General features: G+C 44.2%; 2 protein-coding genes across 3 annotated transcripts in view; one reads left to right on the plus strand and one right to left on the minus strand.

The window, feature by feature from the left end:
* Positions 1–18697, minus strand: part of LOC126188992 (tyrosine-protein kinase Abl) — a 469368-nt gene extending 450671 nt beyond the window's left edge. For both annotated transcript variants that reach the window (XM_049930790.1, XM_049930788.1), the window contains exon 1: positions 18333–18697. In XM_049930790.1, coding sequence (XP_049786747.1) covers positions 18333–18465 — 133 coding nt within the window. In that variant the 5' untranslated portion in view covers positions 18466–18697. The remainder of the gene's footprint in view (positions 1–18332) is intronic.
* Positions 18698–19525: 828 nt separating this feature from the next.
* On the plus strand, positions 19526–20959 carry LOC126188993 (DNA polymerase epsilon subunit 3). Its single transcript, XM_049930791.1, has 2 exons — positions 19526–19948; positions 20072–20959. Exons 1-2 carry the CDS (start codon positions 19678–19680, stop codon positions 20215–20217), a joined length of 417 nt encoding a protein of 138 aa, XP_049786748.1. The 5' UTR covers positions 19526–19677; the 3' UTR covers positions 20218–20959.
* The last annotated feature ends 6821 nt before the right edge of the window (positions 20960–27780 follow it).

Raw genomic sequence — 27780 nt, forward strand, 5'->3', positions numbered from 1 at the left:
TGGTATGCGTTTTTGTATTTCCATATTTTTGTTTACCTCTTAACTTTTGCAGTTATCTCAAATTACAATCTAATATCTAGGCCACAAATATAATATATTGATCCCTCCGGTACCACCGGGAGCTCTGTTGGATGATGATCTGTAAAAGCTCTCAGAGGACATTCTTGCATTACATGGCGAACAGTCCGCTTTTTGGCGCCACAGCCACTATTTGATGAAGCTATTTTCTTCCACTTGCCAAAGAGTTTACACACCGTCCAGTTTTGGCCCTGATCGATTAAGAACCGACCAGATCTTACGTCGGAATTCAAAGCCAGGTGGCTTGGTCGATACGAATGGCATATTAAAGTCGTTCGGTCGATATGCTATGTGTATCCCTAGCAGTCGTCAGTATTAAAGCCGTTTCCAACTAACATTCTTGCTGTTTCCAGGAGTGGTTCACGAGAGCGAAACCTGCCTTTACTAATACTCGTAATGTTTCCGTTAACATGGAGGTAATGTTTTTTCCTGTATTTTTTATACTCCCGTACAAGTCTATTTTGTCTCCGCAGAACTAGAGGTGGTATGCCGCTAAGTGTGGCAGCCAGAAAGTAGTTGGATCTCTTGGTACCGGTTATAAGATGTATGGTATTACCGAGCTGTGTATCAACAACTGTTGTGTGAGCACTACTAATCCAGGCTGGTGAGCAGTATTCCGCAACTGGGTAAAACAACTCTAGAGCCTTAGTATGGAGGATTGATGATGTTGATCCACAAGGTATATCAAAGTTTATGGAGGATGTTATTTCGAGTTTTGATTTTGACAGCTATTGTTAATAGATGTTTGTAAATGAGTGTTCTATCAAGAGTGACCCCTAGATATTTTGGAATTTTGTTATATCTGAGTATTCTTCCTTCAAGGCGGATAGTGATCTCTTTGTTGGTCATCTTATTGTTTAGGTGAAATGTTGGGACTGCTGTCTTTGCAGCATTTGGTCGAATTCTCCACTTGCGGAAATACACTGAAAGAAAAATACCGCAACAACACGGTGGAGCTGTTGCGACATAAAGGAAAGTGGGCAGGCGAGTTTCTACATTGAAGGATGTTCAAATTTCGCGCCAATCACATAATAGTGGCGAAGAAGCGCCGCTATGAGGATGCAAATCAGGTTTGCTTTAATACACGCTGTAAAGGTCGCGTGGACGTTAGTCACATTTGAGATTGGACATGGTGAGTTTAGTCAAGAATGCCTTTAAGATGGCATTATCAACACCTCAGTGAATTTGAACGAGGTTGTGTAATAAGGCTACGAGAAGCTGGATGCTCCTTCAGCGATAATGCAGAAATGCTTCGCAGGAATGTAGCTACTGTACATGTCTGGTCGCAAGAAGACCGGGCTCCGGACGGCCACGTGGCACTACAGAGAGGTAAGAACATCGTGTTCAGTGTATGGCTTTGGCCCATCATATTGCATCTGCAGCAGCAACTTCAGGAACAGCTGGCGCCACAGTGACACAACGAACTGTTACAAGTCGGCTATTGGACGGATAGCTCCGAGCCAGACGTCCTGTATCGTGTATTCCACTGACCCCAAACCACCGACATTTACAGCTTCAGTGGTGTCAAGCGAAAGCTTATTGGGTGGCAGGGTGGAGGTCTGTTGTGTTTTCTGGTTAAAGCTGGTTCTGCCTCGATGCCAGTGATGACTGTGTGTTGGTTACAAGAGGGGCCGGTTGAGGACCTTGCAACCAACCTGTCTGCCTGTTTTCTAACAGGATAACCCTCGCCCATATATCGCCGTTGTAATTCAACATCCTCTACAGAGTGTCTAATGCTGCCTTGGACTGCTCGATCACCAGATCTGTCTTCAATCTGGTACATATGCGACATAATCGGACAACTCCAGTGCCATCCACAACCAGCGTTGACCGTTCTTGTATTGAACAACCAAGTGTAAAAGGCATTGAACTCTATCACACAAACGGACATCCGGCACCTGCACAACACAAAGCATGCACGTTTGTAGTCTTGAATTCAACATTCTGATGGTTACACCGTATACAATGTACCAGCATTTTACATCTGCAATGTCTTTTTAACGCCTATATTAACCTGTGATTTTGCGGTGTTAATCATATTTGTTACCTAGACAAATATATTCCAGAAATTTCATGACTCTACATAAATTATTTTTAGTGTTTTGATTTTTCATTAGTGTATATGACAATAGCTGATAGAAAATTGGACAATACGATCTCGCTACCTCCGAGACATTTATACCTTGTTGCGAGTGCCGAATTTTCAGCGTATTCAAACTTTGTTTGATGCGGTTCCAGGCATATATGATATGTACAAACCGATCAGGACAGGGTTCATGACAGATCCTAGCGGTAGCCCACGTTTAGCTTCATCTGAACTGGTTGGTTGGTTTGGGGGATTAAAGGGACCAGACTGCTATGGTCATCGGTCCCTTTTTCCAAAGACAAAGAACACCCACAGAGAATAAAAACGAGGAACAAAAGAGATCACAGACGATACAGGACAAGAGAAACTGAGACAAAGACAAGACAAAACGAACTAAAAGCACACAGAGTGTGACGGTGGTTGGCCGACCAGAGAAATAAAAAAGGAAAAGCCAACCACTAGAAACACATTAAAAAATCAGTTTAAAACCGGAGGCCAAAGGCCAGAATCAACACAAAACAATAAGATAAAAATAGAAACACTCAGAGTAAAGAATAAAAACCCCCTGCCCGAATAAAACGTAAAACTAAGTCAGCCATAGCCGGGTCATCTGTTAAAAGGGCAGGGAGCGAGTCAGGCAGCGCGAACGACTGCCTGAGCGCAGCTAAAAACGGACACTCCAATAAAACATGAACCACGGATAAAACGGAGCCGCAGCGACATAGAGGCGCATCCTCACGGCGCAATAAGTGGCCGTGGGTAAGCCGAGTGTGCCCAATGCGCAGCCGGCAGAGGACAACAGACTCCTGGCGAGAAACCCGCAAGGAGGAGCGCCACACACCGGTAGCCCCCTTGATGGCCCGAAGTTTGTTGCGTGAAGGCAGGGCGCGCCATTCAGTGTCCCAAAGGTCCAGAATTTTGCGGCGTAGGAACGCCCGCAAATCGGTCTCCGGGAGGCCAACGTCCAGAGGTGGTGCACTAGTCGCCTCTTTCGCCAGCCGGTCAACATTCTCGTTGCCGGGGATCCCAACATGGCCTGGGGTCCACACGAAGACCGCAGAGCGGCCGCAACGCGCAAGAGTATGCAGGGACTCATGGATAGCCATCACCAGACGGGAACGAGGAAAACACTGGTCGAGTGCTCGTAAACTGCTCAGGGAATCGCTACAGATAACGAACGACTCACCTGAGCAGGAGCGGATATACTCTAGGGCTCGAAAGATGGCAACCAGCTCAGCAGTGTAAACGCTGCAGCCAGCCGGCAAAGAACGTTGTTCGGAATGGTTCCCTAGAGTGAGCGCATACCCGACTCGACCAGCAACCATCGAGCCGTCGGTGTAAACAATGCCAGAGCCCTGATACGTGGCCAGGATGGAATAAAAGCGGCGGCGGAAGGCCTCTGGAGGGACTGAGTCCTTCGAGCCCTGTGCCAAGTCGAGCCGAAGGCAAGGGCGAGGAACGCACCACGGGGGTGTACGCAGAAGTGCCCGGAAAGGAGGTGGAACAGGGACAAGCCCAAGCCCGGAGAGAAGCTCCTTGACGCGTATGGCGATCGGACAACCCGACCGGGGCCGACGTTCCGGCAGACGGACGACTGACTGCGGGAACAGGAGACGATAGTTAGGATGCCCGGGCGAGCTTAGAACATGGGCAGCATAAGCGGCCAGCAAACGTTGGCGCCGGAACCGCAGTGGAGGGACACCTGCCTCCACGAGTAAGCTGTCCACAGGGCTGGTGCGGAAAGCACCAGTGGCAAGGCGTATCCCGCTGTGGAGGATTGGGTCCAGCACCCGCAACGCAGACGGGGATGCTGAGCCATATGCCAGGCACCCATAATCCAGACGGGACTGGATTAACGCCTGGTAGAGCCGTAACAGGGTAGAGCGGTCGGCTCCCCAGCGGGTGTGGCTCAAGCATCTCAGAGCGTTTAGATGCCGCCAACACGTCTGTTTAAGCTGCCGGATATGAGGCAGCCAAGTCAACCGGGCATCAAAAACCACCCCCAAAAACCTGTGGGTCTCCACCACAGCAAGGAGTTCGTCGGCAAGATAAAGCCGCGGCTCAGGATGGACTGTTCGGCGCCGGCAGAAATGTATAACGCGGGTCTTGGCTGCCGAAAACTGAAACCCATGCGCTACAGCCCAAGACTGCGCCTTACGGATAGCGCCCTGTAGCTGACGTTCAACAGCGGCAATGCCAGTAGAGCTGTAATAAAGGCAGAAGTCGTCAGCATACAGGGAAGCGGAGACAGAATTTCCCACGGCCGCAGCAAGCCCGTTAATGGCAATTAAAAACAGACAGACACTTAAAACAGAGCCCTGTGGCACACCGTTCTCCTGGACGTGGGAGGAACTATACGAGGCCGCGACTTGCACGCGGAAGGTACGACACGACAGAAAATTGCGGATAAAAATCGGCAGAGGACCCCGAAGACCCCATCCATGGAGCGTAGAAAGAATGTGATGACGCCACGTCGTATCGTACGCCTTCCGCATGTCGAAAAAGACAGCGACCAGGTGCTGACGGCGGGAAAAGGCAGTACGGATGGCCGACTCCAGGCTCACCAGATTGTCGGCGGCGGAGCGGCCTTTACGGAACCCACCCTGAGATGGAGCCAGAAGGCCTCGAGACTCCAGTACCCAATGCAAGCGCCGGCTCACCATCCGTTCAAGCAACTTGCAAAGAACGTTGGTGAGGCTAATGGGACGGTAGCTGTCCACCTCCAGAGGGTGCTTTCCAGGTTTCAAAACGGGGATGACAATGCCTTCCCGCCATTGCGACGGAAACTCCCCCTCGACCCAAAGACGGTTGTAAAGATCGAGAAGGCGCCGCTGGCAGTCCACTGAAAGGTGTTTCAGCATCTGACAGTGGATGCCATCTGGCCCAGGAGCGGTATCAGGGCAAGCAGCGAGGGCACTGCGAAATTCCCACTCACTAAATGGAGCATTGTAAGATTCTGGGTGGTTGGTGCGAAACGAAAGGCTCCGACGTTCCATCCGCTCTTTAATGGAGCGGAAGGCCTGGGGGTAATTCGCAGAAGCGGAACTCATAGCAAAATGCTCTGCTAAGCGATTGGCAATGACGTCGGAGTCAGTACAAACTGCTCCATTCAGTGAGAGCGCAGGGACGCTGGCAGGTGGCCGATAGCCGTAGACGCGTCGAATCTTGGCCCAGACCTGCGAAGGAGTGACATGGAGGCCAATGGTGGACACATACCGCTCCCAGCACTCCTTCTTGCCTTGGCGGATAAGGAGGCGGGCCCGCGCACGCAGCCGTTTGAAGGCGATAAGGTGGTCGAGGGAGGGGTGTCGCTTGTGACGCTGGAGCGCCCGCCGGCGATCTTTAATCGCTTCAGCGATCTCAGGCGACCACCAAGGCACAGCCTTCCGCCGAGGGGACCCACAGGAATGGGGAATGGCAGATTCGGCGGCAGTAACGATGCCGGTGGTGACCGATTGAACCACCGCATCAATGTCATCGGTAGAGAGAGGCTCAAAAGCGGCAGTGGAGGAGAACAAGTCCCAGTCAGCCTTATTCATAGCCCATCTGCTAGGGTGCCCAGAAGAGGGGCGCTGTGGTAGTGACAAAAAGATCGGAAAATGGTCACTACCACACAGGTCGTCATGCACACTCCATTGGACAGACGGTAAGAGGCTATGGCTACAGATTGAAAGGTCAATGGCGGAGTAGGTGCCATGCGCCACACTGAAGTGTGTGAAGGCACCATCATTTAACAGCGAGAGATCGAGCTGCGACAATAAATGCTCAATGATGGCGCCTCGACGTGTTGCCACTGACCCCCCCCCCACAGAGGGTTATGAGCGTTGAAGTCGCCCAATAGCAAGAAAGGTGGCGGCAATTGGGCGACCAGTGCAGCCAGGACATGCTGCGAGACATCACCATCCGGTGGAATGTAAAGACTGCAGACGGTAACAGCCTGTGGCGTCCACACGCGTACAGCGACAGCCTCTAAAGGCGTCTGGAGAGGGACAGACTCGCTGTGCAGAGTGTGAAGGACATAAATGCAGACGCCACCAGACACCCTTTCATAAGCTGCTCGGTTCTTGTAATAACCCCGATAGCCACGGAGGGCGGGGGTTCGCATCGCCGGAAACCAAGTTTCCTGCAGAGCAATGCAGAAGAAAGGGCGAAGGCTGAGAAGTTGGCGGAGCTCAGCTAGATGGTGGAAGAAACCGCTGCAGTTCCACTGGAGGATGGTATTAGCCATGGATGGGAAAGGCGTGAAGGGACTGGGGAGGCAGATTACGCCTCCGGGGCCCCTGCTGCTACTGAGTCACCACCTGGACAACAGCTATCTACTGCATCCGAGGGACTGGCGAGATCCATGTCCTCAGCGGACGCCAGGATCTCCACCTCATCCTCGGACGCAGAGGGAGAAGGTTGCGGTGGGACAGGTGCCACCGCAATTTCAGGATGCTTGGGAGCCTTTTTCTTTGACTGCTTTGCGCGCTGAGCCTTAGGTGGTTCTGGCTGGGAGGGCCTCACTGGGTCAGTCTCTGGGACTGAAGACGACCGTGACGCCCTACGACCAGCGACCGGTGATTGTTTGACAACCTTGCGGGTGTCCACTTTGGCACTGGGCAAAGCCTGGGATGGGAGGGCCCCAAGGGACCCCTTCCGAGCGAGAGGAGCCGAAGAAGGCTCACGCTTCTCCGGCTGTGAAGGGGGAACAGATGTCCCCGGTGGTTGGGGTGGTGTTGCTCCTGAAGTAGATGGAGCAGGAGCAACAGGGAGTGAAGTGCCCCCCACAACCAAGGGGGCCGGTGAATGCTGACCGAGCTGAGATCGAACTGGTGTTGCAGCAGCGGCATAACTAGTTGGCATTGGCACAGGATGTAGCCGCTCAAATTTCCGCCTTGCCTCGGTGTAGGACAGGCGGTCCAGGGTCTTATATTCCATTATCTTCCTTTCCTTCTGAAAGATCCTACAGTCCGGCGAGCAGGGGGAATGGTGTTCTCCGCAGTTAACACAGATAGGAGGCGGGGCACATGGAGTATCAGGATGCGAAGGACGTCCACAATCCCGACACGTGATGCTGGAAGTACAGCGAGATGACATGTGCCCGAACTTCCAGCATTTAAAACACCGCATCGGAGGAGGGATATATGGCTTCACATCACAACGGTAAACCATCACCTTAACCTTTTCGGGTAAGACATCACCCTCAAAGGCCAAGATGAAGGCACCGGTGGCTACCTGATTATCCCTCGGACCCCGATGGACGCGCCGGACGAAGTGAACACCTCGTCGTTCGAGGTTGGCGCGTAATTCATCGTCGGACTGCAGAAGAAGATCCCTGTGGAATATTATACCCTGGACCATGTTCAGACTCTTATGCGGCGTGATGTTAACTGAAACATCCCCCAACTTGTCACAATTGAGCAACCTCCGTGACTGGGCAGAGGATGCCGTTTTGATGAGCACAGAACCAGAGCGCATCTTGGACAAGCCCTCCACCTCCCCGAACTTGTCCTCTAAATGCTCCACAAAAAACTGGGGCTTGGTTGACATAAACGATTCCCCATCAACTCGCGTACACACAAGGAACCGGGGTGAATAGTCTCCACTGCCTTCTTTTGCCATACGTTCCTCCCATGGAGTGGCCAGGGAGGGAAATGATCGTGGATCGTATTTCCTGCCGTTGAGGTTAGACCTCGATCGCTTAGAGACTGCTGGTGGTGGCCCACCAGCGAGAGATGATGTACCACGCTTCATTGCGGGTCATCCGCCCTGATGCCACCTACTCCGACCAAGGGCCCTCCCCACGGGCGCCACCCAGCCACAGCAAAGGCCACCTGGCAGGATGGCCATTGCCGGGAGTCCCGATGCCCCGGGGCGATGGGCATCTACTCCTTGGCATACGTGGGGAGTTAACGGCGCAGGCATCAGTAGAGCGATCCCTGTGTTGTCAGGGGGCTACAACCAAGAGGGTACATGGCGGCCCCACCACAACGGACTGGCTACCGTGCTGGATCTTAGGTGCAAAAAATGGCCAAGGTCGTCGTCGCAGTTAAAAGAAACGCTGCAGAGTGCAGTGTGGAATCGCCCAAAAGATCGAAAACGAGCGGGACACCATTGCAACGACGAGAAAGACGGCTAAAGGTCTAATTGCACGACGGATACAGTGCACCATGTAAGGCGCCCTTCCCCAATTGGCTCGCTCTTCGGAATAATTTAGAAAGATGGAGGTCAAACCCGAGAGGGGACCATCACATAAGGCCGAAACATGTGAGACTCCTTTTAGTCGCCTCTTACGACAGGCAGGAATACCGCGGGCCTATTCTAACCCCCGAACCCGCAGGGGGCGCTTCATCTGAACTCATCTTGTTGCTGATCAGTACTTGGGAAAGATAAATAGGTTCACGTTAAAAGCTAAAGAAAGCACGAGTCAGCAGTGTATAAAGGTGGAGAAACGAACTACCCACATAAAGCAAGATTAGGGATGCGTTTCCTGCATCTCAGAAATGAACTGCAACGCTTTGCGACGACACAAGAGCCAAATGAGGAACAATAACAGGGAAGATGAGTTGAAATTAAGACGCTTGGGAGTCGTTATAGCGAAGAAGATTGAAGTAATTCTTCAGTTTCTCCTGGCGTATTTGTTGCTCGAAAAGTCCACGGGTATACTGCCAGTTCATAGTGCCCAATGGGCACACTATGAACCGGCAGTATACCAGTGGACTGTTCGAGCAAGATTGGAGTAGTTCTACAGAAACACAAATGGAGTTTGCAACATCACCCTTCGAGTTGTGAGAGGAAAAGTGCGCCGCGCGGAGCATATAGCGAGGTGTCGGCCTAGTCTCCGCAAGTGAAACAAAGGAAATGTTGTGTTAAGTTAATCGGGAACATTTAGGGCACAAGAGGATTTCCAGCCTGGTGAGCAGACCAACCTGACACTGCGACTCAGTCAAGGGAGCTCTGAAAGCAGCAAAGCACAGCACAAAGTGTCGCATCAAGAGGGCGATAAAGCTGTCTGGAGAAGCCGCTACTGGAGCAGCCTGCCTGGAGTACGAGGGTTCTCCTGGAAGCGACACGGCACAGGCAGCTGCTCCTTCATAAGGGCAATCACCTCGCCCGCAAAACACAAACAGGCAGCTAACGACGTACTTCGCACGAGATGCGATCACAGCAGCAAGGTGGGACGACAAATGTGTGGAATTCGTAATGGAAGAGATAACAAGACACTTTAAAAGTACGTCAAAAATGTATTAAAATACGCCGATCCCCGCAACGTCTGCATTTCAGACCAGTATGTATGTCGCCGTTCTGGAAGTCACTACTCACTTTTGTGTTGGATACCTTGCCTACAAATGTACGAGGTGGTATCCAAAAGAAACCGCACTAATTTTTTGGTGGGTGGAACTTTTGTAGTAAAGTGTTTTGACGCTTGGAGCGCACAGAGCAAACATTCCAGCCAGTAAGGCGAGTGCCGTCGCCGAAGGAGATCAGGACTGGTTTCGGCAGATTTTACAGTGACAACAGTTCTGTGACTGTCCTTTTTGCAATGGTTGATTTTATTGAACAGTGTGCAGAGGTGAAATTCTGCCTTTTGTTCGGAAAAAGCGGAACAGAAACTCTTGAAATGTTAAAAACGGCGTACACGGACGATGCTACGAGAAAACTCAACTGTTTGAGTAGTTTTCACGTTTCAAAAATGGTGAAATGTCAACTGATGACAAACCTCGTCCTGGTTGTCGTCTAACGAGCCCGAACACATGAAATTGTTTTAAACGTTTTCCTGGAGACATATGAGTCATCTTTATCTTCGATAAGTATAGGAGCTGAAGTAACGAATTAAAATTTGTGCCAGCGCCAGGACTTCGAACTCGGGTCTCTTGTTTACTAGGCAGATGCACTAACCACATCACCACCGTGCTATCATCAACGAAGATCGACGACGGACCTCTGAAGAAATTATGGAGCTGTCGGGAATGACTTGTTCAGTGCAACGAATTTTACCACAAGGTTTGGGGGTGAAAAGGGTGGCTGCCAAATTCGTGCCAAGACTGCTGGAAAAAAAAAAAAAAACAGATGACGAAACTTGGTGGTACGCTTACTATCCTGAAAAAAAAAAAAAAAAAAAGCAATACCGAGCCAGTAGAAAACTTCCAAGTTCGTCTCCCTGAAACAAAGCTCATCTGGTCAAATCAAACATTAAAACAATGCTGATTTGCTGTTTTACTTTTTCGGTGTGAAAGAAGTCGAATATTCAGTTTGCTGCGCATGGATAGACAGTTAACCAGGCTTTCTATTTGGGTATTCTAAGAAGTTTGCACAACTGTGTGGAGCGGAAGCGGCGTGATTTGTGGCGGTAGGACGACTGCTTTTTCCATCGCGACAATGCCCCTGCTCACACAGCTCTGTCTTACCACAGATCTTGATCAAAAGTAGTATGACCCTGTTTCTCACAAACCCCCCCCCCATACTCTCCCGACCTTACCCCGTACGACTTTAGTTTTCTAGAATGAAAAGACACATGAAAGGAAAGAATTCTGCTGATGTTCCTGTGGTGAAGAAAAAAAGGACGGAGGAGCTGTGAAGAATAATAAAAGATGAATTTAAATGATGTTTAGAAAAATGGAATAAAATATTAGACACGTGTATTAGTGCAAGTGGAGAATATTTTGAAGCGAATTGAAGGTTTGTGCTTAAAATATGAATAAATAAGTTAAAAAATAAGTTCTGTTTCTTTGGGTAATCTCTCGTAACCATGTAAAGAACATTCGAAACATCTCGTCTCCAACACTGGTGCTACTTCACAACTACAAAAGCTGTTTTTTTCTTGATGATAACAGCGAGTCGATGCAGTGTTCAAGAATTTACATATACAGGGTTATTCGTTACCTCCAGGGTTTCCAGGTTTTTCTCAACGAATGTACTAACAAACATGCACATCTGATTTTCTTTTTCTTCGGTGCACGAGTCCAAAACCTCCATCATGAGACAGCTGAGTGGCTATTAAAATGTAGACTTTCGATTATGTAAAATTAGGCATGATAAGCAGTGGATTGTTGAGTAGGTGAGTCAATGTCCCCCCCCCCCCCCCCCACCATTTTTCCCTACAAATCTGTCTTACTAAACCATACATTACACCACTGCCTCGCGCATGGAAACATATGTTTAGTTTCGCTATTACGCTGCTCAGCTCGGCCTAGCAGTGTAATGACACAGGTACTCAGGAATCTGATACGGAGCTGGGACAAAAATATGGACCAAAAACACTTTACCATGCCTAATACGGCGTAGGAAACCTGCTGGAGTTCAAAACAGCTCCCAGTCTACGGAATGGATAAATACAGCCCCCCCCCCCCTTTTCTTCAACGAAATCTTATGCCATTCTTCCTGCAAAATACTGGCAACTTCAGGTTAAGTATGAGGGAAGCTGGTAGAGATTGGGGGCCATTCTTTCCTGGGTACACTACAATGGCTCAATAATACTGAGATATGATAAGGGAAGACACGAAAGTTCATCCTGATCCTCACAAAACAAGTTATGGACGATGCGAGCCCTGTCGTCTTTGAACACAGAATCATCACTGGAGGCAAACACTGTACCATGGGATGGACCTGATCGGCCAAAATGGTCACATAATTCTCGGCTGTTGACGGGACATTGCTGAGTAACCAAGGCTGCTCAAATCCTCACTGAACCCCCGCCTTGTTTCACTCTTGGCGTGTAAACTCGGCCAGAAGGAGGCACATCCGACCAAATGAGTTTCTTCCGTTCCCCCACAGTCCACATTTTATGGCTTCAGCATCATGTTTTCCTATTACAGGCATTTTCATAACTGATAAGTGGTTTCGGAATTCCCACTCGCCTTGTAAATCCCCTGCCTATGGAACTCCCTTCGTGTTGTTTGGCGCCGATGGTGTTCGCGAGTGCGACATTCCAGTCCTGTAGTGATTTGAAGCTTCTTCGTCACACTCTTCTTCAATGTCCACTCTGTGATTTAGCGGATATTTTTCCGCTTTCACTGTCTGTGGTATGAATCTTTGATACAATGCCTCTTGAAATAGCAAACACTTCGGCTCCATTAATTAGGGAAGCATCCACCATACGCTCACCAACAATTTTCCCCACATTCGAATTCATGTGGCTCCGACATAAAGCACTCAAAAAGTACACAGAATACTGTTCTGACCCTGACTGGCACTTTGAACGTATTGAGGACATTGCACAGGTTACGTTCGTGGTCAGATGCAAAGGTGCAGCCTCCAAGCTTGGCTAGCACCAGCACCAAGTATACATTTTTCGCGGTGTTTTCAAGTTTTTGTCCAACCCCTGTATATCGGGAGGTATAAAGCAACAGCCGACACGCTAGGTGCATGTGTGGAAAATTATTTTCTATTAGGAGTATACCATCTCATTTTTAAAGAATACCTTACTGACACTTTGATAGGATCTCTGTAACCATCTCGACGTGGTTTTAGCAGACTCCACAGAGTGCTAATTATACTCTTTCAGGCTGTCGTGCTACAGAAATTGGAAAACAGTGTAAAAGGATATGAGACATAGTCCACGTATTTATTACTTTCAAGGGAAATTTATGCAATGTCTGCTTAAAGATGAGCCCATTGTAACTGCGAAACGTAGGAAATCTATCAGATGCTCTTTCCCAGTGCGTGATCTTGAGCCGATAGTTCTAAGGCCTAATTTCAAATTCTACACTTCCCAATGTTGGTGATATTTACAGCCAAATCTAATTTATTTTTTAGGGCGGGATATTCAACAGCAACGATAATAATAGCTACGAACGGAACTTACGTGTTTGTTCGCCATCACAGAATATCACTTCCCAACCCTCGGCACCGCCATTATCTGCCAATCCCAATCGTGGAACGTCAATCTTTTTTCCTCCAATCATTCTCGTCACGTTTGAACGTAATATTTGGGTCCCTGAAAACGGACTGGATCACATTATGTATCTTTATATTTTCTTCAGTTCACGACGTTGAATTCCCACGAAGGCACATTAATACACTAGTTTCTCATTATGATGTTCCTGCAGCACTCAATGCTCTACATTTAAACACCTTAAAACGAAATAAATACAGATTCTAGCTTCACTATGCAATTTCATTCGGGAAACGCAACAGCGAACGGCGTCAAGAATATAATGACGCACACTCGATTAATTAGTCCACAGCTCGTGGTCTAGTGTGTGGCGTTGTTGACTCTGGATCACGTGGTCCCGGGTACGATTCCCAACCTAGTTGGGGGATTTTCTTTGTCCGGGGACTGGGTGTTTGTGTTGTCCTCATAATTTCATCGTCATTCGTGAAAGTGGCTAGACTGGGCTGTGTAAAGATTAGACTTTGTATGGGCGCTGATGACCGCGCAGTTGAGCGCACCACAAACCAAATACCATCGATTAATTACAAAGCGGCCTATAAAATTTATCAAGGCCACAATTCTAACAAGGAATTGAAGGTACTGAATTTGTGCACCGCGGAAGTGCTAGAAACCGACTTCCGATATAATTAAGGTTCGCGATCTCATTTTTGTAATTACGATTTTTTTCTCCTTGTGAAAAGGATGCTAGTGGCTAGTTCTTGGAAGATTTGTGGCTGGTTCTAAGAAGATCACAGTTAACTTTATCTAATGTCCCCGATGCCGAAAGTTTGTTGAACAAAGCGCTAACAAACGACAAACAGGACAGAAATTGAACAAAGGCAAGCACGAATACACGCAGATTTAATAGCAAACTATTCCGAATAACGTGAGTAAAAGGACGGTTTCAAGTTGTTTCATCCACAACGAGGGTATTGTGGGGGTGAGTGGTAATGGAGCTAGTCAAGTGTGAGAAAGAATTGACGGAAACATCTTGATTTCGTGTGATTTGCTTTAGAGAAATTACAGGTCGACGGACGAATATGAATTCCGCTCCGCCTGAATGAACGTCAAATGCGTTGATCGCGGTGAGATCTTGGCGGCAAGTGTCGTGTCGGTAACAGAGCCAAAATGTCAGGATTGTGTTTTTTTCTAATCGCCAGCTTATAAAGCTGGTGCTTTCAATAGTACACATCATCACTAATCATAATGATCTATTTTTCAGCCAGTTCAATTGTGCCGCTGATAAACTGTGTAACCAAGGTAAAATTTCCGACGGCAGTTTCTTAGGGAAACAGCCAATATTGTCGACAGACACGCAGCAGTGAACCTATTGTACTTGAACCGTCTCATGGAGCCCTAGGATTTAAGTTTCAGTAGCCTGCCAATGCAGGCAATTTGTGTGTTCTGTGCGATTTTCTACGTTTTTTCCCCCTTATTTGCTTTCTTTTATAGTATTTTGCTCGCTGGTTGTGCTAGACATGGTTTGATTCTTGGCATCATCAATAAATAATTTGGAGATGAGACTTTTTTTTATTTTTTTACACAACTCAGAAAATAGCAGCGACGAAATTTAACACTGTTTGTGTGTTTATTTCCTGTTTTACAGTTGGGGCTTTTTACACTGGGACTCCCCAATTCACCAGGGCGCCAATATTTAAGGATATGTTTTACAGCTTTCATTCAGTGGTGAGATTTATTTATTTCATCAATGGTATGAAATGAGATGTTGCTTACAAATCCTGCACACATATATATTATTTGTTCAGAAAGAACACAACTGCACGGTGTTTCTTAAAGAACACAAGTTTTGGAACTACTTGAATTGCTCAGCAGCCGGCCGGTGTGACCGAGCGGTTCTACGCGCTTCAATCTAGAACCGCGCGACCGCTACGATCGCAGGTTCGAATCCTGCCTCGGGCATGGATGTGTGTGATGTCCTTAGGTTAGTTAGTTCTAAGTTCTACAGGACTGAGACCTCAGATGTTAAGTCCCATAGTGCTCAGTCATTTGAACCATTTTTTTTGCTCAACAATCTGTTTTTATTCCTTACTTGAAAGTTTTTTTTTCGGTTATCTGTTTACTTTATACAAAATCAATAAAATAAACGAATAATCGACACAAAAGTGGCTAGTAAAAGGGGTAACACAGATTGCTGAGCATTTAAAGTAGTTTCAAAACTTTTCTTCCGTCAGAAATACTTTGCAGTTGTTCTGCAATGACGTTCTTTCTGAGGTCACAATATATTATTTACAATTCGAAAATCAGCAGTGCAAATTATTGTTATATATGGTCGACAGACTCACATCAGAACATTTTATTGTACTTGAACCGCCTCATGGAGCCCTAGGATTCAAGTTTCAGAAGTGGCTTGATGTGCAAATGAGTAGCATATTCGGAAAGTAGCAAAATCTTCTCTCTTCAGGTATATCACATATGCATATTTCGGTTCTCTCGCAAGCACAAAGTAGAATAGGATTTGATTGATGGTAAGTGGCATAGGCATTAGAGACGAGTGATAACGAGTAATATTTTGCGAAGCAACGACGTACAACTGGATACTGGCGGTTATTTGCTTTGAAAGTACAATTTTTAGTAATATGGAAATGGTTGGCACTACGATACCGCATATCTGAAGCTCCGTTTAGTGCGGGTAATGTACACAGCAAAGAGATTTGAATATAAAAACTAGGATACTTAAATTTGCATCAGTCATTACTATACAGTTTCTCGTATGTAAACCAACAATCACAAAGACAATCAACATCCTAAATGGATAACATCTCATTCTGCCCTATCCTCGCCAAATTCTATCCTATTTTGCTGATATTTTATATACGTATTTATCGTACTTGTACTATCCGATACTGTTTTTAAAAAAATCTACAAGCAAGAGCGCATAAATGTTTCTTTATTTAATACAATAGAATTTGGTCATCTTCAGGTGTTACAAAAACTTTTTATTGTGAAACATGTTCATTTTAAGTTAGATGTCACGCCAAGTTGTCATGAGGTTAAAAAATAGCATATTATAAAAGGTTTGTCGTAACTAAAATATATAAAAAATAAAACATCTTACGAACACTAACACTTGAGACAGTAAAATTGTCACAATGGCCAGAACTCATTCGAAAATGACGCAAGTTTATATCAACTGTCTTTCCTACATTCTTAAGGATATAACAGGCAAGTTTTAATATGTAATTTATATTTAATTAGAAAAACGTCAACTGTAATCTCACGCAGCTCAACCAGGAAGCCTAACTGGTACATAAACAATTGCTCAATTTTCTTTCAATATTTACCCACACAAAACTAATTCAGCGATGGCGAGAAACATGTAGCGCCCTTCCCTCATTCAGGTCTTATTAACCACTGAGGACATATGAAATACTTCCGTGCTGGGTAAACAAATCACGCAACTCTTTTTCTGACCCACTCTGTACTTCGACTTCGTAACAACTGATTCCGGTTTTGTAACGAGCGCACATTCATGCCTTGCGGGCGACGATCTTCTCACTTGGCCTGCAGTTGAATGACAGGCTCAAAATCAATTAACTTGCAATTTAAATTTTGTAACTATATAAAGAGTATCCTGGAAAATGTAAGACCGTATTAATTCTCGACTCAGATAAGAAAGAAATTGTGCAGAGTGAAACTATACGCTATCGAGCATCAGTTAACAAGCTAAGGGCAGAACGAACTGCGCAACGAATTTAGAACTCATAATAATAATAATAATAATAATAATAATACACCATCACAATCAGCTGCCCACAATAAGTAACAACAATCATTTGAGTCTTTTTTGTGGCCTTAGCCTTCTATAAGAAACCGATTCGAAAAAGCAGAAAACTATAAACTGCTAATGACGGACGTTTCCAAAACCATCTAAATACCAGTAACTTACAACTTTAAGTTTTCACTCTTCATAGATCGATAGCAGGTGAAAAACCTCTCTTCCTTTCGCCAGAACCTGAATAGCGACACTAACTCTTGAAATTCCACAAAAATAATTACGGAAACATGCACGTCATCGTAAATCAAGTACCAGCAATAAAATTTCGAAATAACAGTACAAAAATGTTCACATATTTAAGCACAGAAAATTCATTTCTCAAGACGACGACGATTAACACTACGAGACCGGACGAAAAAAAACCTGCGGCGAACGTAGTCATAAAGAAATTGGGGAGTTAGGGTATAATAATAATAATAAATAATAATAATAATAATACAACGATAACGCTCTCTTCTTCACAGAGTGAACCATGATGTAGGCTACTATCCCAGCCAACTATCCTCTGATAGGCAACATTGTGAGGAAACCAAATTTAAAATGAAAACAGTTTCTGACACACTTTTGTAATCAGGATAACCCTACTTCCGTCAAGAAAACAGACGTTCAAATTCTGACGAGAAAATTATATACGTTTCACCAAAACGCTGCCAAGAGGACGCGGAGGTAAGAAAAGAATGGACATGATAACCAGTAATGGTAACCATTATTATGGAAGGCCGATCACTGCACAGTATGTATCACAAGCTCTAGGTGAAGAGATTGACTCAAAGTTTAAAAATGTGTTTCGTACTACCCCACTCTGATCATTAGCGCTGTTGGACAAGTACTACATTGCAATGAATTCAACTTGCTCCTTTTACTTTAGATCTAATTATGTTAGTCCTTTGGAATAGTTCTCTTTAAATATTCTACTGCATAAATATGTTTTACACAAAATTCTGAATAAAACCTTACCCTTAAGCGAAGATAAAGACATAATTTATCATCCACAAACCAATACAGTGCTTACCGAATACACATCTAAAAATATTTTAAGCTATACAGTAACACATTACACTAGCTTATCATCAATTATATCAGTTGTTGCGGTCTACATTTTAAAGTATTAAAGGTACGCCCAATCAGAACCATCGATTCTGGAATGGAAGTACAGAAATGCAGCTAGGGCACCTTCTAATCTCAGTACTAATTTTGGAACACACAAATTTATAAGACGTGGCTGACAGTTACAATACAAAATGAAATAACATCACGGGGCCTTCACTGCATTACAGCTGACAAGCACTTAATAATCGCACTGCAGAGCAACCTGTAACTCCTCATTATGTGACAGCGATCTGTCAACGATCTGTAAAAGTGCGCAAACTTTCACGTCTCCATGTGCAAGACGACAAACATGTGAGTATAAATGACTGAAATAAAATCACATTCCAATGACACAGAAAATAAGCACACATCTGGAAACAAGGCTCCTAGGTTAAAAGGTGATTTTGTATGACTATTACTCTGCTCACCACTATGTTCCGTGAAAATGTTAGATCCTTGCTGTCGACCATCCTTCTGAGTTCTTGGTTTGCTTCTAATAGTATTTCTAACATTGAGATTGCTTCCCGATACGACGCGTTCCTTAGCTTGCTGAGCGCCCATGATTCGATACCATTCCCCAGTCGGCCTCAGCCTATACGCGCCGAGACGTACTGAAGAAGGTTTTACACTATTTCATCCATACATATTACTTCTAACACTTCTGTCCTCACTAAGCAGTCACACACAACAATACTTAACACTATTTCTCTCACAGTTCCTTCACAGTGTTCAGTTTACTACAGTGTCACCAACATAGCCGCTACCTCAATCCGCCATATTTGACATATCAACGTCGATTATTTAGTTTCGGCAGTAAACGAACGGGGCAGCACCGTACGTAAGCGTAAGTGCCAAAGATGACAGCTGATGAAACATCTGAATGGTTATGGACACAGTATGTGACTACATTTTCCAATCAATTGACCGATAACTGAATCATCTGATAAACACAGCTGGAAAGGGTGTGGTCTGATGACCTAACGGCATTATTACACGAATATTTATGATGACCGGTAAGTGCGTACACCGATGGAAGTTGATTAATGTGGAATGGCAACTGAGACTACTGACTGAATTTAAGAAATGGGTATTTAGTATTTACAGTGCAATACAGCGTCAGCCGTTATCGTATTGTTACTGTTCTTAGCCGATAGAATTTGAGTACTACCAATCGATAGACAACTTATGTCATTCATGTCACTTCTTAGGCATAACAAGCAAACAACAGTTATTTTTTTCATTTTTCTATATGTCCGATTACTTTAGTTTTAGCAATAACGAAGTCAAGTTGGTAAGATCAGAATTATTAATTCTACAGACCACATGCCTTGCGACAAATCACAAAAATGACTAAAAAAAGAAGTCAGTTAAGACTATAAAGGAAGAATATCTAAATGTTTGAATGTTCTTTCTACAATGCCTTAAACGTAGAACGGATTTAATGATTATCGTTATTTAAATGACGGAAATAATGGTTGATTTTTTAAAGAGTTTTCCAACATGCAATTATATACTGTATAAAATTCTTCCGAGCATTTCAAGCTGGTTTTTCAGATATCGCTACTCACTGTAACCCTTTGCTTCACCGCCTTCTAGTAAAAGAATAATAGAAAGATTCTCTCTGACCTGCAGGAGGCGCGTAGTTGGGACGCCGGCCTTACATCTAAACAGGTCGTGTTGGTGTAGTGTTCGAATGTGTTGGCGATAAACGTATGCGGTGTTTGTCTTAAGGGAAGAGTAGCACTATCATAAACTCAGAACAGTTTACTCAATATGGCTGAGAAGATAGAAGATCTTAATTTGCCGAATGCAGTTGTAGCCAGAATTGTTAAAGACTGTTTGCCTGGTGGTATAAATGTGTCTAAAGAATCTAGAACTGCAATTGCAAAAGCAGCTTCAGTGTTTGTACTGTACATAACATCAGCAGCAAACATGATAGCAATGAAAAATAACAAGAAAACGATTAGTGGCAGTGATGTTATAAATGCTATGCATGATACAGAATTCGTTGACTTCATAGAACCTTTAGAAGAAGCTTTGGAAAGTGAGTATATAGCCTGTGGATACATACATCTTCTTTAAATTCTTGAAACTTACATCTTTTAAGAGGTTGAAATTTACGCGACGTTGTTTAAACGGAATATAAATTTATCAATGCCTGTTTCAGATTTCAAGAAATTCCAGAAGGAAAAGAAAGATGCAACCGCGAAACGTAAACAACTGATAATGATGCTGAAAGAAAACGCCGAACAGGGTAGTACAGAAAATGGTACAGAAAAGGAAGTGATGGAAATTGATGAGGAGGATGATTGAAATTAAAGTTGGTGACTTTGAATTCGTTTTACACATATTGTATATATGTTTTCTATTGTAATCAAACTTTTCCTAATAAAATATAATTTATTACCCATTTGTTAACATTGTTTATATTTCCCGGAGATCTTTTAAAATAGGTTATAATTAGTTTTACTTTTCTATACCCATATCTCTCTCTCTCTCTCTCTCTCTCTCTCTCTCTCTCTCTCCCTCTCTCTCTCTCTCTCTCTAAGTAGTCTATATCTACTGTTTTCCCTGATAAATGAATAATTTCAAATCTTTTGTAAAGAGCTTGTTAGAACTGTTCTACTAGAACAGTGTCACCTACTGGTATTATACAGTGATGATAAAGTTTAGTCTGCCTTGGTTGCAAGTTAATTTGTGTGTATAAAATTATGCAATTTCAATGTAGCTTCTTTCTGCTGATACTGTAGAATGCACTGAAAAGTGTCATTGTGAACATATTTATGGTATATAACCTTCTGACTGGTATTAGAAGGACCTAAACATAAAAGAAAAGTTTTACCTGAAATAGTGCACTTTGGTGTGATGTAACTACCTTGTAAATGTATGTAAGATTAGGCCTAAATGATTCTGTGAGACACTATTGTAAAAGTAAGTTTTATTGGTAACCAGATGCAGTTTATATAATTATTTCACGAATTTTTTAAGTCAGAATGCTTCATGTTCAGGCACATCTTGTATATCTTCAGGTCATAAATATTGTACAAATGCCAAACCAGAAGTGGAAGTAAATATCAACAGAACCTATCTTCTGACATACTATTTCATATAGGATACTATTAGTTTATATCTGAATAAAACTCAAGAAGCTAATTTGTACAGTATTCTTCATAAGTAATTTAATTTTGAAACGCGGAGACCATTTCATCCTGAACTAAATTGGCAAAAATAGATTGTTCCCAGATTAAAACTAACATATCTAGTGTCTAGAGAAAGAAAAATATGAATAATGTTATGGACAGTTATCATTTAAATGATGTTTTAATAAGGACAAAAAATTGCAACTAAACCAAAGAACTTAGTAATTATCAAGAATGGGTCACACAAGTGCTCTGCTCTGTAGGTGAGCTACACTTTCCTAAAACTGCCCCAGTAAACTGAAGTTTGCCATTTGCTCTCCCTAGTACCATCTGTATTTGCTCTTTCCGTCTCGTGTCATTCTGCAACATTAGGCATAGATATTGACATGACTGTTTCAAAAATGGTTCAAATAGCTCTGAGCACTGTGGGACTTAACATCTGAGGTCATCAGTCCCCTAGAACTGAGAACTACTAAAACCTAACTAACCTAAGGAGATTACACATATCCATGCCTGAGGCAGGATTCGAACCTGCGACCGTAGCGGTTCCAGACTGAAGCGCATAGAACCGCTCGGCCACACCGGCTGGTGACATGACTGATTCAAGCAGCACAACACTAATATTGTGTTCGAACACTGCATGATTGTCCTACTCATTTGCATGAACTTTCATTTTGCAACATTCAGAGCATCACATCTTCCCATATGCCAGTGCCATCAGCAAACAGCTGCAGAGTACTGCTCATAAGATCGTTTATGTATATAGAGAATATGCTGGCCTATCATACTTCCCTGGGGCACTCCTGATAATATCCTTGTGTAAGTTACAAGAAGGCATAGAATCAAAGTCTAACCATAGCTCTCCAGTTTTAGAGATATACAGCACTCTTGCTAGTCTTAGCAAAGTGTAATGTAAGATTCAAAAGTAGCAAGAAGATTAAGGAAAAAAAGTTGAATATTGAAAAAATCGAAGATCTACAGTATAAAGTTATTCCATGACATGTTCGTTTTAAAGTAACTACAAAATGCAACCTAGTGCCACAAATCAAGAACTATGGAGTAAGAATATGGATGAAGCAAGATATAAAGACAAATTACTCCACAAAAATTGAAGAACCATCAGTGAATGTGCTACAAGAACAAACATCCTTAAAAGTGGTAGTTATTCCTTATCATGGAATACAGTGAAAGAAACTAACAAAAAAAAAAAAAAACAGATAAAGTGCTGGAAAAAACCAAATGCAATGTAAAAAAGTGATGCAGGACTGACAATGTAATAAACTTGATTCGGGAAAGGAATATTTACAGAAAGAGATAAACAATAGTAATGCACCCACCTCTGTGGCTGAGGTTGCTAATGCACACTTGTGTGGTGGTGCTCTACCCAGGGTATAAGCTGGTTTGAATCCTTGTAGTGGAAAAAAAATTTCACTCTCAGTATTTGGTTGGCAACAGGAGGAGAGGTGGTGGTGGTGTAAAGTTCATGATCACCAGACACCAGTGTCCTGCTTAAATACGAAACCTCTCTGCAGTGTCTCATGAAGTGAGGGCATGTGACACTGTTGGCGGTGATCTTTGGCATTAAACTTGGCAGCCTCCTTGGTGCCATTCGTGAGAAGTAGGCTATGTGCCTGGCAACGGATCCCATATTCTCTCCCTTCTTTCATCATCACCACCATACAATTCTCTCTCTCTCTTTCTTTCTCCATCCATACTCTGCAAGCTACTGAGAAGTCCATGACAGAGGGTACGTACCATTGTAGCAGTTAATTAAGCCTTTTTCCTGTTCCATTCTTGTATAGAGTGTGAGAAGAATACACTGTGTAATTGCCTCTGCATGTGATATAATTAATCTAATCTTTTCCCCACAATCCCTATGGGAGCAGTATGTACGGGGTTGTAGTCAATGCCTAGACTTATTAAAGCAGAGTATTGAAACCTTGTAAGAGTTTCTCAGGATAGTTTACGACTGTCTTCAAGAATCTGCCAGTTCTGTTCATTTGACTGATCTTTGACACTCCCCTAGGGTCAAATAAACCTGTGACCACTTGTGTTGCCCTTCCCTTGCGTACATTCAATATCCCATTAGTCATGTTTGATTTGGATCCCACAGTGTCATAAAGGACATATAAAAATTCGGAGCAGCTAAGGAGCAGTGGATGAATGATATATTTGTGGATGTACAATTGGACATGAGAAATGGAATGACTGGTAAAGTGTACAGAAAGATTAAGAAATTAGAATTAAAGATCAGGACAAGATCATCTGCGGTAAGAGATGAACTAGGAGGCATATTACTGGAGGAAAATGTAATAGTTAATAGATTGCAGGAATTATTTCGAAGAACTTTATTTATTAAAGGAAAGACATCACTGAGAAAAAATACATTGAAGAAAAAGAATTTGTACTACTAGATGATGTACATAGTCAGTAGATGCCACCATGGAGTACCTCAGACCAGACAGTACACATAATTTCACTAACATCGGTACGATGCTCACTCCTCAAGCAGTCCATAATGTCCATAATAATATCTTTAAAATCAAAAAATTCTAATGGTTGTGATAAAATATGTTGTTGTTGTGCTCTTCAGTCCAGAGACTGGTTTGCCATGCTACTCTATCCTGTGCAAGCTTCTTTATCATCCAGTACCTACTGCAACCTACATCCTTCTGAATCTGCTTAATGTATTCATCTCTTGGTCTCCCTCTACGATTTTTACCCTCCACACTGCCCTCCAATACTAAATTGGTGATCCCTTGATGCCTCATAACATGTCCTACCAACTGATCCCTTCTTCTAGTCAAGTTGTGCCACAAATTCCTCTTCTTCCAAATTCTATTCAGTACCACCTCATTACTTATGTGATCTACCCATCTGATCTTCAGCATTTTTCTGTAGCACCTCATTTTGAAAGCTTCTGTTCTCGTCTTGTCTAAACTATTTATCGTCCATGTTTCACTTCCATACATGTCCACACTCCATACAAATACTTTCAGAAACAACTTCCTGATACTTAAATCTATACTTGATGATGTTAACAAATTTCTTTTCTTCAGAAATGCTTTCTTTGCCATTGCCAGTCTACATTTTATATCCTCTCTACTTTGACCATCATCAGTTATTTTGCTCCCCAAATAGCAAAATTCAACACTACTTTAAGTGTCCCATTTCCTATTCTACATTCCATTATCCTCATTTTGCTTTTTTTGATGTTCATTTTACATCCTCCTTTCAAGACACTGTCCATTCTGTTCAACTGCTCTTCCAGGTCCTTTGCTGTCTCTGACAGAATTACGATGTCATCGGCAAACAAAGTTTTTATTTCTGCTCCATGCATTTTAATTCCTACTCCAAAATTTTCTTTTGTTGCCTTTACTGCTAGCTCAATATACAGATTGAATAACATCAGGGATAGGCTACAACCCTATCTCACTCCCTTCCCAACCACTGCTTCCCTTCCATGCCCCTCGACTCTTATAACTGCCATCTGGTTTCTGTACAAATTGTAAATAGCCTTTCGCTCCCTGTATTTGAGCCCTGCCACCTTCATAATTTCAAAGAGACTATTCCAGCCAACATTGTCAAAAGCTTTCTCTAAGTCTACAAACGCTAGAAATGTAGGTTTACCTTTCCTTAATCTATCTTCTGAGACAAGTCGTAGGGTCAGTATTGCCTCACGTGTTCCAACATTTCTACGGAATCCAAACTGATCTTCCCCAAGGTCGGTTTCTACCAGTTTTTCCATTTGTCTGTAAAGAATTTGTGTTAGTATTTTGCAGCCATGACTTATTAAACTGATTGTTCAGTAATTTTCACATCTGTCAACTCCTGATTTCTTTGGGATTGGAATTGTTATATTATTCTTGAAGTCTGAGGGTGTTTAGCCTGTCTGATACATCTTGCTCACCAGATGGTAGAGTTTTGTCAGAGCTGGCTCTCCCAAAGCTATTAACAGTTCTAATGGAATGTTGTCTACTCCCGGGGCCTTGTTTCGACTTAGGTCTTTTAGTGCTCTGTCAAACTCTTCATGCAGTATCATATCTCCCATTTCATCTTCATCTACGTCCTCTTCCATTTCCTTAATGTTGTCCTCTATACACTCCTTCCACCTTTCTGCTTTCCCTTCTTTGCTTAGAACTGGGTTTCCATCTGAGCTCTTGATATTCATACAACTGGTTCTCTTTTCTCCAAAGGTCTCTTTAATTTTCCTGTAGGCAGTATCTATCTTACCCCTAGTGAGATAAGCCTCTACATTCTCACATTTGTCCTCTAGCCATCCCTGCTTAGCCATTTTGCACTTCCTGTCGATCTCATTTTTGAGACGTTTGTATTCCTTTTTGTTTCATTTACTGCATTTTTATATTTTCTCCTCTCATCAATGAAATTCAATATTTCTTCTGTTACCCAAGGATTTCTACTAGCCCTCTTCTTTTTACCTACTTGATCCCCTGCTCTCTTCACTATTTCATCTCTCAAAGCTACCCATTCTTCTTCTACTGTATTTATTTCCCCTGTTCTTGTCAATCGTTCCCTAATGCTCTCTGAAACTCTCTACGACCTCTGGTTTAGTCAGTTTATCCAGGTCCCATCTCCTTACATTCCCATCTTTTTGCAGTTTCTTCAGTTTTAATCTACAGTTCATAACCAATAGATTGTGGTCAGAGTCCACATCTGCCCCTGGAAATGTCTTACAATTTAAAACCTGGTTCCTAAATCTCTGTCTTACCATTATATAATTTATCTGAAACCTTCCACTGTCTCCAGGCCTCTTCCATGTATACAACCTTCTTTCATGATTCTTGAACCAAGTGTTAGCTATGATTAAGTTATGCTCTGTGCAAAATTCTACTGGGTGGCTTCCTTTCTCATTCCTTACCCCCATTCCATATTCCCTTCTACTTTTCCTTCTCTTCCTTTTCCTACTATCAAATTACAGTCACCCATGACTATTAAATTTTCATCTCCCTTCACTATCTGAATAATTTCTTTTATCTCATCATACATTTCATCAATCTCTTCGTCATCTGCTGAGCTGGTTGGCATATAAACTTGCAGTACTGTGGTAGGCATGGGCTTCGTGTCTATCTTTGCTACAATAATGCATTCGCTTTGCCGTTTGTAGTAGCTTACCCACGCTCCTACTTTTTTTATTCATTATTAAACCTACTCCTGCACTAGCCCTATTTGATTTTGTATTTATAACCCTGTAGTCATCTGATCAATAAAGTCTTGTTCCTCCTGCCACCGAACTTCACTAATTCCCACTATATCTAACTTTAACCTATCCATTTCCCTTTTTAAGTTTTCTAACCTACTTGCCCGATTAAGGGATCTGACATTCCATGCTCCGATACATAGAACACCAGTTTTCTTTCTTCTTATAACAACATCCTCCTTAGTAGGCCCCGCCCGGAGATACGAATGGGGCACTATTTTATCTCTGGAATATTTTACCCAAGAGGACACCATCATCATTTAACCATACAGTAAAGCTGCATGCCCTCGGGAAAAACTATGGCTGTAGTTTCCCCTTGCTTTCAGCTATTCGCAATACCAACACAGCAAGGCTATTTTGGTTAATGTTCCAAGGCCGCCTCTCAACAGATACCCCTCCATTGTGGTTGCACCTATGGTACGGCTATCCGTATCGCTGAGGCGTGCAAGCCTCCCTACTAATGGCACGGTCCATGGTTCATTGGGGTGGGGGATAAAATACACTCCTGGAAATGGAAAAAAGAACACATTGACACCGGTGTGTCAGACCCACCATACTTGCTCCGGACACTGCGAGAGGGCTGTACAAGCAATGATCACACGCACGGCACAGCGGACACACCAGGAACCGCGGTGTTGGCCGTCGAATGGCGCTAGCTGCGCAGCATTTGTGCACCGCCGCCGTCAGTGTCAGCCAGTTTGCCGTGGCATACGGAGCTCCATCGCAGTCTTTAACACTGGTAGCATGCCGCGACAGCGTGGACGTGAACCGTATGTGCAGTTGACGGACTTGGATCGAGGGCGTATAGTGGGCATGCGGGAGGCCGGGTGGACGTACCGCCGAATTGCTCAACACGTGGGGCGTGAGGTCTCCACAGTACATCGATGTTGTCGCCAGTGGTCGGCGGAAGGTGCACGTGCCCGTCGACCTGGGACCGGACCGCAGCGACGCACGGATGCACGCCAAGACCGTAGGATCCTACGCAGTGCCGTAGGGGACCGCACCGCCACTTCCCAGCAAATTAGGGACACTGTTGCTCCTGGGGTATCGGCGAGGACCATTCGCAACCGTCTCCATGAAGCTGGGCTACGCTCCCGCACACCGTTAGGCCGTCTTCCGCTCACGCCCCAACATCGTGCAGCCCGCCTCCAGTGGTGTCGCGACAGGCGTGAATGGAGGGACGAATGGAGACGTGTCGTCTTCAGCGATGAGAGTCGCTTCTGCCTTGGTGCCAATGATGGTCGTATGCGTGTTTGGCGCCGTGCAGGTGAGCGCCACAATCAGGACTGCATACGACCGAGGCACACAGGGCCAACACCCGGTATCATGGTGTGGGGAGCGACCTCCTACACTGGCCGTACACCACTGGTGATCGTCGAGGGGACACTGAATAGTGCACGGTACATCCAAACCGTCATCGAACCCATCGTTCTACCATTCCTAGACCGGCAAGGGAACTTGCTGTTCCAACAGGACAATGCACGTCCGCATGTATCCCGTGCCACCCAACGTGCTCTA

Source organism: Schistocerca cancellata, chromosome 5 (genome assembly GCF_023864275.1).
Source record: "Schistocerca cancellata isolate TAMUIC-IGC-003103 chromosome 5, iqSchCanc2.1, whole genome shotgun sequence".
Classification (NCBI taxonomy): Eukaryota; Metazoa; Arthropoda; class Insecta; order Orthoptera; family Acrididae; genus Schistocerca; species Schistocerca cancellata.